Here is a 14525-nt window from a genome sequence, read left to right on the forward strand (position 1 = left end):
TTTCTCTGCCTCACCAGTGTCTACTCCTTCACTGAAGGCCCACGTAAAGAACCCTCCCCCAGGCCGCCCTTCCTTGGTCACCCTGAGGGCTATAGCTCCACACCCCCCCTCCGGGCAGCCCTCCTCTTGCACCCTGAGGCCCCATAGGCCCTGCACCACCTCTTCCAGGCAGCCCTCCCTGTGCTCCCACAAAGTTACCTCTTCTCTTCCCTCCAGGTCGCAGCACCTCATATCTGCATCTCCTGACCTGTTTCAAGTAGAGAGGCAGGAGCTCCTGGGCGGGGGTCTAGCCCAGCCCTGGACACTGCCTTGGCCTATGTGACTGAGATTGGGCTACTTACCAGTTCTGCCTGCCTGGGGGATGAGGCTCTGGTCTGGATGCTCCCACAGAACGGGCCCCAGGACAGGCCCTCGGTGAGGCTGCACCGAGCCCGCACGCACCTCTGTCCATCTTGCAGCAGCGGCTCCAGCTCGTCTACAGGGAGAGATGTAAGAGGTGTGAGGAAGGCCCGTTGCCCAGGTTCAGTCCATCCTTGCAGCCCCCCTCACCCAGGAGCATTCGGGGAACTGAGGGTAGAGGAGGGCGGGCGACGGGTGGGTGGCCCTGTGGCCCGGCCCAGGTTACAAGGGTGGTGCTGGGTCCTGGGGGCCAGGCCAGACCCCACGCTCAGACTTTTTATGGGGGATGGCAGGCTGCAGCAACCAGACAGCAAGGGGCGCCTGCCACTGGATCTGAGCAGGTGGGCGCACAGCTCAGGGACCACGCCTGCCACATTGGGACGCATGTGCCTTGCACAGCTCAGGGCGGGCACACAGAGCCAGGTCACCCCCTCTGCCTTACACGGGGGCGACACCACCAAGGACAACGATGCCGACAAGACCCACCTCCCGTCCCGCCACACAGTCCTCCCGGCCGTCCCCCATCGGCTTGAGTCCCGAGGTCTGCAGAGCGCACCTGTGCAGGCATCGGTGGAAATGCTGGCTTCCCACTGTGAGTCAGGGACTGCATACCCCCACCTCCTGGGGTTGGGGTGAGGCTGAGTGAGTCAGCCCTCTTAGCACCCGAGCACAGGGCCCAGCAGGGGAGCTGGGCCAGGAGCCAAGGGTCCTGCCCCCGAGGTCCTTGGCACAGCCAGACCGCGTGCACCCAGGTGGCGCCATCACTCCCTGCAGGACCCCCACCCACTCTCTGGAAAGGTCTGGACCGGATTCCTGCTGTGGCCCTTGGTCAGCAGCTGCCTTTCTGAGCAGTCTGCTGCGCTACTGGGGGTCGAAGGCCCTCAGGCTGAGGCCGCCTGTGCTGTGGCCGGGGCGGCCACCGCAGGGCTCTGTCCCGTGGATGTGGACTGCCGGCCTCTGCCGGGAGCTTCCCCAGTCCCTCTCAGGGGGCAGGACCTCAGGGCTGCACAGTGACTGCAGTCAGGCTCCCAGGCTCAGCCGGGCCTTGCCGCACGACACACATAACCTCATGGGGCGGACCACAGGGCGGCCCCTAAAGACACCTGTGCCGCAACCTGGGGTGGGCCCTGCAGCAAACGACAGGTGTCTTTGTGAGAGAGACACAGGAAGAAGCCCCTGTGAAGACAGAGCAGGGACTGGAGTGACACAGCCGCCGGGACACTGTCCCTGAAGCCTCGGGACTGAAGCTCCAGAGCTGTGAGAGAGCAGATTTCGGACATTTCAAGGCACCAAGGTTGTGTGATTTTCCCTGGGCCGCCCCGGGAGAGACACGTGTGGCAAGTTACCCGCCCGCTAGACCCAGTGTCCTCACCAGGGAGGGGATGATGGTGGCCGCGCCCCGACAGGGCGGTCCCTCCCCAGGCCACATGCCCTCGGCCCTGGAAGGCGGGGCCACCTTGTCCCTTAGGTGCCACCTGGGCCTACAGAAGCCTCATGTGGCCTGGCCTGGGCCCCGAGCAAGCACTGCCGTGTCGGCCCCACTTCCTGGATCCCTGATCGGGCAGGCTGTGGCCTTAATGGGCCTGATTATCAGATAACTGCCGGCCTAATGGCACAGATAACGTGCAAATACGCCAGGAGGCCTGGCTAAAACGTTCTAACTGGGTCCTTGTCTTCCCCAGGGCTGATAAGATGGCAGGGGACCAGGACGAGGCCAGGAGGCGGTGCCCTTTATCGGCCCCGTGGGGAGGGGCAGAGGCCGCCCCATTGCTCTGTGGCCCGCCCACAAGGGGCTGTGTCCTCTACCCGCGCACCAGGATGGCCTGGGTCCTGGCCAGGGCTCCGCAGGGTACTGGCCGGCACCCGGTCACCTGTTCCTGCCCAAACGGCCCTGTGACATTGGCCCTCCCCTTGTTCCCTCCCCCAGTACAGATGAAGAAACAGGCCCTGAGAGGTCATGAGGCTGGCAGTGGGAGGTCAGGATCTGAGCCCAGGCCCCTGCTCTCCAGGGTGTACCTGGGTCTCTGGTGCCCCATTTGGCTGGCCCCAGGGGGTGGGAATGTGGGGAGTAGAAGAGGCTGCCTAATGGCGAGCTTGCTGGGCCCTCGTGGGTGTTGCTTCCGAGGGTGGGGGAGCCCACCAGGGTTAGGGTATACTGCCCGTCCCTCCCATTGCCCCCACTGGAGGCAGGGGTCAAGGAGGAATCTTTCAGAACCCCGATGTGCAGACAGCCAGAGCCTTCAAGCCTCGTGGGGTCTGCACATGCACAGGCCTCTGGAGCAGGGAGGTCCACGCCCCTCCCTGGACTTCAGCTCTGCTGCTGGGGCCACGGAGAAGCCAGGGGCAGTCCGCTCACTGTCCGGGGCCTGCTTCTGGCTGGTCAGGCTGGGGGCCCCCTGCAGGAGACAGTGCTGTCCATCCGAGGCCAGCACCCACCTTCCCCGGGGGAGGAGGAGCAGGAAGTCAGTTCAGTCTTCCCAAGAGTGGCCGAGTCCCACCCAGACCTGGGGACACAGCGGGGACGGGGGTGGCTGGCCCAGGTCCCCCTCCAAGGGGGGGATGGGATGCAGCCCTGGGCTCCCAGTCACCCCTGACTTGCTACAGCTGTGGGATCCTGAAGCCCCTCTAGCCCTGGCGGCCTCCTGGAGGAAGAGGCAGAGAGAGCACCCACCCACGCCGTACCACAACAAACTGCCGGCTCCCTAATCGCACCCCAGGGCTGGCGGCCCCCGCTCCCAGATAACAGCATGGCTGGTGCTTCCCGTGGCAGCCGCTCCATCTCCTGGGTATCACGCACCACCAGAGAGGACGGCTCCTGATAAAGGCAGCCGTTCAGCATGAGGAGGTAGAACCCACCACTTTGGGCTTGCTGGGGGCAGGCCCAGGCCTGGGAAAGGCACAGAGGCCAGGGACCTGAGGGATGTGAGCTGAGGATCAGGCAACGGTCAATCAGAACCCACTTCCCTAGTCCAGGGGAGGCTACCCCTGAGAGGCTGGGCATTAGAAAGGGTACCCCATGTGGGCAGTCAGGGCCATAGCAGGTGCCTAGCTGGGTGGGGTGAACATGGCTAGATCTCAGCCTCAGCTTACTCAGTGCACTTGTGTGGTATACAACCTGTGCAACTGTCCACGATGGCCCTGGTGATGTTCTGCATCCAAACACTCAGATAACCTATTTTCAGCTCCCAGTTCCTGCCTAACCCCAAGCACAAGTCAAGCAGGTGTTAAAGCCCAGTTAGCACCTATCAGAGACCCTTTCCCAACCAGAAATAAAACTGTATCCAAAAAAGTGGGGGGAGGGTGGGTGAGGCCACCTACCCCTGGCAGACTGGGTACTCGGTGAGAGCTCCATTCAAAACTGAGAATGAATTAAAGTACGAATGAGCAAGGAAGGGGCTGGGGGTGGGAGCTGACCAGGTAAGTGACAGACAGGAAGACACAGCTAATTTTAAACAGCGCCTAAAGCTCCAGAGGATCTAGACACTGGTGGCCTTGGAGATGGTCAGCTCCCAACTGCACTCACAGGAAACGTGGAGCCAGGGAGGCCCAGGAGTGAGGCCTGGCCAGGTGGGACCGGAACCGTCTTTGAACTTAACAGAACCCCAGGTAGGTACCTGGGGCAGAGCTGAGAGTGGCACATCCTCTGCCATCAGAACTCCCAGGAAACATGGGTAGCAGTGGCAGCACTGCTGGTGGGCCAATCAGGGTGGACTTCCAGGTGGAGGTGTCCTCCGCCCTGGGCGCCTCCTGTGACCACGTCTCCATCTCCTCCTCCCAGGTCCAGAGAAGATGGAGTAAGCAGAGCAGCTAGGACTCCAGCTCCAGCAAGGTCCTGGCGGAGTCCTCCCTGCCTTACCTACCACGGCCCTGTCCCCACAGCTGGACAGTGGGGGAATGATGCCATCTGCCCTGAGAACTGACGCGGTCTTCATGGAGCTTCCAGCTTCTGTTTATTGAGCCTTAGCCAAACGCTTGCCATAAATCACTGGGATTCCTCCCAGCCACGCTGAAGCTGTCCCCCCACAGGTGTACAAGGGGAGAGACCGAGGTTCAGAGAGGTTAAAAGACCAGCCCGGGGTACACAGCTGGCTGGTGGGATTTGACCAGAGCCCTAGCACGCTCCCGGTCAGGGCCCTGACACCCTTTTCTGGGTCTTTCTGGGTGGAGGCAGGAGGCGATAGAGAAGAGAGGGTGGGGAGAGGCAGCTGGAGGGCAGTGGGGGGCAGTGGGCAGCCCCTGCTCTCCTGTCGCAGGCTGGCTCCTCCTGGTGTGGGGGAGGGGCAGGCCTGGGTGGGCCTCCCCACGGGGGTCGGGCCATCACTACCGGCACAGTGTTGGGACAGAGACTAATTTATTCTGGCAAACAACCCCACACATGTTATTTCCAGAACAAACATGCCACGCTGGGATTCAATTTCACCCCCAAAGCATGTGTGAGAGTCCAGATGAGAAAATTCAGCCTTTGCATATTTACATGATTTAAACATCTATTTAGGTCTCAAACCGCTTCAATGGCATCCTGAGAGGCCACAGAAAGGAGGCAGGACTGGGCATGGCCACCCCAGGCCTGGAGTGGGAGCCCAGAAGATGGGGTGGCGGCTGGGAGCACTGGGGTCTGGAGTCTACAAACAGGCCAGTCCTGCCACTGCCTGGCTCTCGCTGAGCCTCCGGTCACCTGCTGGGCTGGTGGCTCCGAGAGTAAAGATGGTGCCCGTCAGCTTGTGGGCCCGGCACGCCCCCTCCCCTGCGCCTGGGTGTTTCCACACCTCTGGTCCTGCCAGGGCTGCAAAGGGCTGTCCTCAGACTTGGCCCTGCCCCCAGCTCTGTCCCACAGCCTGGAGTCCTTGGCTACCTCCTTCAACAGCAGGCGAAACAGTGAGAAGGTTCTGGTCTCCCTGTGCTTCCCACTGGAATGGCCCAGAGAGCTCGGATGCTCAGCAAGGGCTGCAGCCATCTGGCCAGACCTGAGCTCCTTCTTGAGGAAGGATCCGGGGCTCCAACCCAGACCATCTGGCTCCAGAGCCCGCAAGCCCAGCCACCCCCAGGTCCTGCCGAACCACGGCCCACTGGCCGCTTGGCGGTTCTGCCCGAAGGGCCCTGATGTCCTCAGGAGTGTCTGTGAGCTCAGGCCTGCCCCACGCTGTGCTGGCTGGCCCCTCCTTCCAGGGGCCGGGCTCCATTTGTGCTAATGGCCAGTGGCCTCCAGGGTACAAAGGCCAGCCGCCCGGCAGTCCCCGCCCTGAACGGTGGGCTCTGGGATCAGTGTGTGGGTGCCCACCCTGGGGTCACTGCCAGAACCCACTTATCTAATCGGCCTCATCGCTCCCGCCCGGCCCCGCCCTGCGGCTCCCGGGGGCCAGCTGGCCCCGGCTTTGTCGGGAGCGGCCCTATCTCAGGGATCATGCTGTTTGCCTTTGATAAAAGTCACAGAAAAGGGACAGAAGGAGTGAGAGGGAGAAGAAGAAAACCCCAGAGTGAGCAGGCTCCGCCCTAGCGGGTTCTAGAAGTGTCCAAGGGCCTGGTCCCAGAGCAGCATGTCCTGCACCAACGTGCAAGCAGGCACAGAAGGGGCATGCGCCTCCCTCAAGGTCACGCAGCAGGCCAGGTGGTGGGGTTAGCCTGACCAGGTAGGGTGGGCACCACCAAGGCTGTGGGGGCCCATCTGGACACACAAGACCCGGAGCTGGTCACCTTCCCTCCTGCTCTGTGACCATGGAGTCTCTGGGCTGGGAGGGGAGGGTCTGTCTATACTGGCGCTGAGGCCCTGGCCGTGTGTGGCTATCCTGTGATCTGGCTGGAGGGGCAGACGGCAAACTCCCATCATCTCCTCCGAACGCTCCCACCCTAGGTCCCACTTGCCGGCCTGCTTTTGATTCCTGTTTACCGACGGGGCAACAAGGCCCAGAGGAGGGGACTGTGGACAGGCCAGGAGGGGGACCCAGGTCCTGCGGCATGAGCAGCGCTGTGGGATGTGCCTGGGTGAGCCAGCGAGGTTGAAGTGCATGGTGGGCAGCCAGCTGCTCTGCAGGAGGCCCACATACCTGCTGGAGCCATGTGGCTTCTCCCACCTGGGCTGGTGCCCCAGGCTGGGTTGTGGCAAGACTCTCACCCTGGCTGCTGACAGGCTTGGTGGCCTTCTCTAAGCTGTCCCGCCCTCCAGGCCTCAGGACCAGAAGATGGCCTGAATCAGGCCACACCTGAATCCCACATCAGGAAATTAAAAGGGGCGGAGCTTGATCCTAACTCTGCAGTCACTAGTGACCATGGTGCCTTTTGTACAGACTTAGGCTCCCAGCTGTGACTCACAAGGACAAAGTGTCAAAGGGACATGGTTAAGCTTTGGGGTAAAATTGGTGGGGTCTATTTCTGCCACTCATTGCAAGGCGTGGAGAACACATCTTGGAGAGGTCAGGGGATGGTCTTAGGTCACAGGGCCAGCAAGCAGCACAGGAGGGTGAAGCCCAGATCTCCCTGACCCCAACCTGCGACCCGACCCAGGCAGTATGCTCTCGCTCACAGCAAAGCCAGCACAAGGAGAGGCTGAGCATTCTGGGCCCTAGGCACTATCCTGTCCCTGTCCCCTTTCCTCAGGGGAGCTAAGCAGGGTGGGAAGCCATCCTGACACCAGTCCTGCCTGTCAGGCCCAACCCTGGAACCCTGGGCCCACAGCAGCAGCATGGACAAGATGGAAGGAATAACCTGACGCACGCCTTCTAGATAAGACAGCTCAGGGAGCCACTGGCTCAGAACAAAGCCACTTGAGTGTTCGGAGGATTAGTGGCTCTTTGGGGCCGGGTGAGGGTTTCCCCTCTGCCTCCAGCCTGGGTGCCCCCAGGGAGCCCCTTGGAGTACCTGGACCCTGGCAGGAGAGCCTAGAACCAGCAGAAACAGCTGGAGGGGCTGAGAGCTGGGGGCACGTATGAAAATGGTGACGGGCTGCAACGAGTTAAGAATCATATGGCATACACCAGGGTCTCTGGCCTCGTGGGGGTAACTGGATGCTGAGACAGAGCCAGGCTCTGGTTCCCACGGGACCACGACCTGCTGGAGCCCAGTGCAGCCTGCCGCCCCTTGGCCTCAAACGCCACCCTATCCCACACCCACTCTGGGGGCCGAGCTCCATCAGATCTCCGCTGTGTAGTTCACGTTACCAAGAGCCTGACTCTGGAGCTGTGGCGGTGACCAAGACGATGCCCGATTCACTGACAGGGAAGTCAGACGAGAGGACTGCTGGGAGCTGCCCCCGTGGCGCACTGCCGCTCGTGGGTCTCCCATTGGTCTGCCAGCCTGGTGCCCTCTGCCAGCATCCCTGAGTTCCAGGCTGGGCAGAGGCTGAGCCTCCCTGGAATGGGGTGGCCTTCTCATTCCAGGCCAGAGGTTTTCAAAGGGCTTTGAGCCCAGAAGCTCCTTCCCAAGAAGCTGTCCACAGTCCCTGCACTCACAGTGGCCAGCGGTGGGGGCAGGGCTGGAGCTCAGACTCAGAGGACCCCTCTCAAGCCCCTCCCTTGGGGTGGGGTGGCTGTGCCTCATGGGGCCCGCCTAATGCGGGGTGGAGCCGGCAGGCAGGCAGGTTCCCTGGAGCTGACGGCAGAGGGGGCTGGTGGGGGCGGCACGGAGGCCCGTCCATTGTGGGCTGGTGGTGCCAGACACCGCAGGGCCTAGGCCAGGAAGGGCCCTTCAGGAGGCAGGACCCTGGACACCCTGGCTGGGGGCCTCTGTTCCCAAGTCCCCTCATGCGTGCAGTGGGGGTGCCTCCACCAGCTCACTGTGCCCTGAGCTGCCTCCAGGGCCGAGGGGCCCACGTGTGCGTTCAGTGGCTCTCAGTCTCTCCCTAGAATGTACTCCTTGGGCAGGGGGCACTGGCTGCTGGCTGTGCTGAGAGCGCCTGGGTGCAGCCCACCCTGCGGGCATCTGTCTGCAGGATGGTGGCAGGGGGGTGGACCTGGGGCTGAGGACCCGGGCCCTGCTGACGAGCCACAGGCCTGGGAGAAGGGGCAGCTGGTCGTGTAGGGCGGGGGTGGGGTATGTCCCCCAGCCCGCCTGTACCTGCCCTGGTACCCCAGATGCATGGAGGCTCAGAGCCGCCCCTGAGGCTCCTGCTTCCCATCTGTGAAGAGCTGGCACGCAGGATGGGCGAGGAGGGGGGCACGCTGGCCCCTGGGCCTGGAGTCCACTGTGGACTGGCCCCACCCGCCAGCGGGTGACGCCAGCCCCCAGGCGCTGAGCCCCTGCCCCCCCGCCCCTGCCAGCTGGTGCTGTGAACTTCTCTTCCTATCGCTGGGACATCACTGGGATTATTGATTTTTTGACACAGAACAACAGCCTATCTCTATCGGGCTGAACCCTGGCCCCGGCTAATGGCAGACTGGGACTGCCTGGGGAGAGCCAGCAGTGCAGGGTGGGGCCGGCCCCACACCAGGGTTCCGACGGACCACCCTCGCCCACCGGCCCGCGGGGCCCCAGGGCCGCAAAGTTGGTGGCCGCATGGTCTCTCCAGCCTTCTCGAAAAGCTTAGAAGAAAAAAAGAACTGTCCTGGTCTCCAGGCCTCAGCCTTCCCACCTGCAGAGTGGGCAGAGGGCCCCAGCAGCTCCAGGCCCTGGGACTCTGATCTCGGGAGAGACCCTGTGGCCTGAGAAACCGGGTGGGAGGGGGTCCCTGGCTCTCCCCAGCCCTGCCTGGTCCTGGAGGGGTGGGCTGGAAGCAGGACCTGTGATAAGGTAAGGAAAATACCTCCTGTGCAAACAGCTTATCAGGCTCCTATCAGCCTGGGCGTCCTGGCCTCGGCCCTGTTTTCCAGGGGCCAACGCCACCAAGGGCCTTTCCTTCCGGCTGGCTTCCAGCTCACCACCTCTCAGTCGGCCCGGCTGGCCCCGCTGCCCCGTGCCTTGGTCCCACCCATCTGCCCCTCGGGCCCTGTCTCTCTACTGTGAATGGGCAGGAGAGGTGGGCATGAAGGCAGCTGAGGCTCTGGGCCCAGGCTGGGTGGTTGAGAGGGTAAAGGGAGGGTGCCCATCCCAGCCTGGCAGGGGCCCACTCCGGCCCTAAGGGCAGTGGTGGGCACTGAGGTTGGCCAACACCATCGAGGAAGTTGCCACACTACCCCACCCCGCAGGGCCAGCCCCTAGGGAGTAAGAATCTCCCTTGGGAGAAGCACTAGCAGACCCTGTGTGAACACCCTTGGGCTACTCCGCCCATGGAGGAGGCTGAGCCTGGGGAGGGCTGTGTCACCCAAGGCCCCAGGGCTCTGGGGCACAGGCCCGGGGCCCCTGAGGATGACCCAGCATGAGGCCGGTCCCGAGAACTGTAAGCCCTTCTCAGGAGCCGTGCGGACCTGCAGATGCCTGCACCCAGGACGTGGATGACTCAGTCCTCAAGCTACCACGTGCCCTGGGGGTGGCGATTCTCTGCGTTCACAGAGGTGGAGACCAAGGGTCAGAGGGGATCTGGCCACACAGCGCGGTGGTGACGGAGTTCAAGCCCAGACTCTGATTCCTGTCCAGCGCTCTGTTCTTCCTGCCCGTGTGTTGGGGGTGGGCGGATGGGGTGGGGCAGGGTGGGGAAGGGGCAAGGAAGAAGCGGCTAGAGGACAGAAGACCCTGCTTCCTGCACACAGCGGGCCCCAGCCGGCCCCAGCTCCAGACACAGCGCCCTTCCCCGAGCCTCTGCCCAGGAGCCTCCAGGGCGCCCCCGCTGACCCTCCACAGAGCACGCGTGTCTGCACCCCACGGCTGGGCTCCACCGGGTCTCTGCCTCGGGACCTGCACCCCTCTCATCTGCTGAGGTGATGGCTCCTGCCCTCTCTGCCAGGTCCCGGGCCCGCAGGGGAGGCAGAAAGGCCTGGGCCCGGGGAGGCAGCGGTGGCAGGAGGCGCACTCACAGCACGGCAGGGCGTCTGTGCGCAATCTGTTTCTTTGGGAATCATTTCTCCCCTTTCATGTGGACATTTTGCAGAGCAGCAGAAATAAAAACATTGATGGCTTACTATCTTCTGCACGCGGCGATGACTATCCACACCACCACACCACCCTACGCCTGTCTGCATTTGAGATTATTTTTTCTGGGGTAAATTCCTAGAAGTTGAACTGCTGAGTCAAGGCAGGGGCATCTGGGCGCCCTGAGGGGCTCAGGAGGCTCTGGCCTGAGCACCTGGACCTGTGTGAGCACTTGCGGGGCTGCGGTGGCCAACTTGGCACCCACTGCACCCAGCAGCTCCCAGCCCCATGGAGACCACAGCGGACCTGGGACCTGGGCTGGCTGACTAGATGCCAGGGCCACCTAGCGGAGGGGCTGTGTGTGTGGGGATGGGGATGGGGTCAGGGAGGGGTGGACACAGAGCCTCTGTCTGGAAGGGGAGGGGTGGCCAAGGCAGCAGGACCCCTCCCCCCCACACACAATATGCCCTGATAACATCGCTCATTTCAGGCCCCGCTCGGCCCCTTCGGGCAGGATATGACCAGCCCTCGAGCCGATGGCAGCCCCTTTGTCCCATCTCCAGGCACCGATCTTATCGGTCGCGTCCACTGCCGTAGTAATGGAAACACGCGGTGAGGAAATAAGAAGTTAGCGCACAGACAGAGCACTAACAATAAATAAATAAGGAGCCCAGCGTCGGGTGGGAGGGGCTCAGGGACACTGTTAGATCGGGAAGGCCAGGGGCGGCTCCCCTCCTGGTCTGGCCAACCCTCTGCAGTTCGCCTTCCTCACCTGTCAGGTGGGCCGGCCAGAGTTGCCCGCTCCCTGGGTTGCAGGGAGATCCCGAGACAGGCAGAGTCAGGCGTGAAGGCGTGAGGGTGGCCCTGCCCCGGTCTCCCTCCGCCCCCAGGGCCCTGAGCCCCAGGCCGCCCCAAGGTGTCCCCCGTGAGGGCTTGGAGGGGGCCCCACAGCACACACATCGCTCTGCCATCCCGCCCACCGTCCTCAGCCCTCCTGGCTCTTCCAGATGGCCCGAGTGTCCGGGCTCCTGTCCCATAGACGCGCGGCCCAGGTGCCAAGCCATACACCCCAGTAGGAGTGGGACGGCAAGAAGTCAGTCTGTCCTGATGCCCGTGGTCAGTGGGCTCCCCCAGCCGGGAGTAGCTGGATGGTCACCGGTGCTGGTGGCAGTAACCGCGGCCACTCAGGTCCCTCGCCAGCGAAGGCACGGATGATAGTGACAGCCGGCGAGGCCCTGACCTCCTGCTGTGAAGCTGGCCTGGCGTCCTGTGTGTGGCCTGCGCATTCCACAGGAGGTGGGGGGTGGGGGATGGGGGGTGGGAGGGGAGGCGAGCTGAGGCGTCCCAGGCCACAGTGGGCCCAGGAGGATGAGGAAGCATGCTTCCGGGAGGGGCCGCCCTCTCCAGGGGCTCCAGCCGGGGCCGGGTGGCCCTGCAGCCCTGATGTCTGGAGGCCCTGGCGGGACAGGCGGACGCTCAGACGCCCGGCCTCGGGGTTGGGGGCAGCCAGGGCAGGAAGCCGGCGGGAGGGCGGAGGAGGAAGCCGGCTCGATTAGCACCCGCGGCAGAGATAGGCGGCCCAGCCGCAGATAGCCACTCCCGGAAGGCGGTGAGGTCAGTGGCCAGGCCTGGGCCCCCACCCGCCGCTGGGAGAGGGGGATCTGGGCCTGGTCACGCTCCCTGCAGGGCACCCCGTGCCCCCTCCATCTCTGCCGGCACAGGGTCCACAGCCGCCCACCAAAGGGCCCGGAGAACCCTGTGGGGCTGGGCCGGGAGGCGGGACTGCAGGGCCCAGCCCGGGTCCCCCCCGAATCTCTCTGGGCTTCATTGTCCTCGCCTGAAACACGGGAGCACGGTGCCTGCCACCACATTTCAGTGTCAGCCTTTCCATGGGTCTCTCGTGTCCACACCGGAGCCCCTATAGTCCACTTGCCACAAGGCTGCCGGGCTGGCCCGTGTGGTCTCCCCGCCGGGCCCGCACCAGCCGCACAGGTGGGCCGGCTCCCTGCCGCGGACCTCCTGGTGCAGATCCCCGAGGGCAAGAGGCACGTACCCCTCACCATGCGTGCCCCTTCTCGGTCACCTTCTCTGCTTAGCTTCTGGGCCCCTGCTGACCGCTCTCCGCATAGTCCGTGGCCCTGGGAGGGCCGGGGCTCCCCCAGGGTCCGTGACAAAGACTGGCACACAGTAGGTGCTCAATGAATGAAAATGGAAGTTAGTGAGTGGACAGGCTGTGTGGCGGGCAAGTCCAGTGGGATGATGGGCAAGTCTTGCTAAAGAGCGGCCCATGGATTGCCAGCCCTGCTCATGGGTCCTGGCCCCCTGAGTGACCCGAGGCCCGGGCCTTTGTCGGGGCGGAGGTTGAAGTCAGAATGGGGCCGAAGGGCGGCTTCCACTAGCTGGGCTGAAGCATCACGTCTGGGGGCGGTGGGCCATGGCCTCAGCCCCCACTAAGGGTGGAGTGGGTGCAGGCCCTCTGCTCAGGGCCCTCCTGGGGTGTTGTGTGTGGCCTGGCACCTGGGCCTCTGGTGCCCACTGGGCGGCACACGACGCGGCATCCACGTGGGCCAGGCCAGCCAGAAGGAGGGACCTCAGGCTGATGGCCCTAGCTCAGCCTTGGCTCTGGGGCTCTCCCACAGGGCCCTGCTCAGGGGACGGCAGCGCTGAGCTGTGCTGCTGGACGCTGGCTGGGGGTTCAGGCCACTCCCCTAGCCTGGGGACTGATGCCCTAGGGAAGGGCTTGAGAGGGAGCCAAGGAGGAACTCAAGGGGGCCCGTCAGAGTCACAGCCAGCCAAAGCCTGTGACCCTGAACCCCATTTCCATGAAAACCACCTACAGAGTGGGATCCGCCTGCTTTCTGAGACCGTCCTGGTCAGCAGTCCCCAGACGGCAGCCAGCTCCCCTCACTTTTCTGGTCTTTGCTCAAACGCGGCTCAGGCCGCCCCTCAGTTCATTCCAGAGCCTCACCCTCTTAACACCCCTGGACATGTGATGCTTTTACTTATTATTTAGTCTCTGTCTCCCTGATCGAAACAACAGTCCCCTGGGGGGCCGGGATGATGCTGGCACTGAGTAAGTGCAGGAAGCACAGGGGTTTGTTGAGTGAATAAACAACCCCCTTCTCTGGCCCACTCCTGGACTGCAGACCCCCACTACTTGCTTCTAACGGCCCGCATCACCGGAGACACACCTCCCCTTTCCAGCTGGCGGTACGTAGTAACCACCTGGCAAGGATGGCGGTTCCAAAAACCAACGACCCCCTCCTCGGTGCGCCCCCTCCCCACTGCTCCAGTCCTGGTCCACTCAGCTGCGAAGGGGGTCAGGATGGGTGGAGGGCCCTCTGGACGGGGGTAGGGGGGCGGTCTCAGGGAACACATCTCTCTGGGGACATCTGGCGTGGAACACGGAGAGAAGGTGGCTCCTGGCGCTCCTGGCTCTGGTCTCTGAGCTGAACCCAGGCTGACCCCCACCGCCCGCCGTTGCTCCCTCCTGTGCCCCTCCCCCCCCCCCCGCTAATCTAAGATAAATGGGCCTATTGGGCCGCAACGCCAGGCCCAGTGATAACACAAAATAGCTGAAATGATTTTTCCCACCCACACATGCCGAGCGGGCGGGAGGGGCCGTGTGGCCAGGCCGTATCAGCCCATCTCCCCGCTGTCCATCAGGACGGGCCGTCCTGCCTCAGCCGCCTGCCCACCGCCGCCGCCCGATAACAAACCTTGAGGTCTGCAGAGAAACTCCAGGCGGCAAGATTAGTCCACTGAGTGCACCCAGACGGCTAGCCCGACACCCTTGCGCATGCTCCTGGGCGAGCATGCCAGACCTCCGGCAGACCCCGGGACCCTGCACAGAGAAGAAGCCGCTCCGGGGCCCAAGTGGAAAACAGCAGCCGTCATACCCGCTCCCTGCTCCCAGAGGTGGTGTCCACTAGCCCACTCTCCAGGCAGCGGCCAACCAAACACCCTGCTTCACGCCCACCCCATGTTACAGCCAAGACGGTGGAGGCATCTCACTACAGTCCATGGCCTTGAGCCCAAACCCTGACCCATCTGTGGCCTGTCCTGTCTCTCCCCAACCCTGCTCCAGCTGCGCCCATGCTGTTCAAACCTCAGGGCATTTGCATGTGCCCGCTCCTCACTGAACACCCTCGGCCCACTCCAATGTATTCTTTAGGCTGCACCTTGGGGGTGGG

At 63.5% G+C, this 14525-nt stretch overlaps 1 protein-coding gene across 6 annotated transcripts in view; it reads right to left on the reverse strand.

Moving 5' to 3' along the window:
* ZFPM1 (zinc finger protein, FOG family member 1) overlaps positions 1–14525 on the reverse strand; it is a 63452-nt gene that overhangs the window by 14706 nt on the left and 34221 nt on the right. For all 6 annotated transcript variants that reach the window (XM_043436687.1, XM_043436686.1, XM_043436682.1 and 3 more), the window contains one exon: positions 342–475. In XM_043436687.1, coding sequence (XP_043292622.1) covers positions 342–475 — 134 coding nt within the window. The remainder of the gene's footprint in view (positions 1–341; positions 476–14525) is intronic.

The sequence above is a fragment of the Cervus canadensis genome, chromosome 18 (assembly GCF_019320065.1).
Source record: "Cervus canadensis isolate Bull #8, Minnesota chromosome 18, ASM1932006v1, whole genome shotgun sequence".
NCBI lineage: Eukaryota > Metazoa > Chordata > Mammalia > Artiodactyla > Cervidae > Cervus > Cervus canadensis.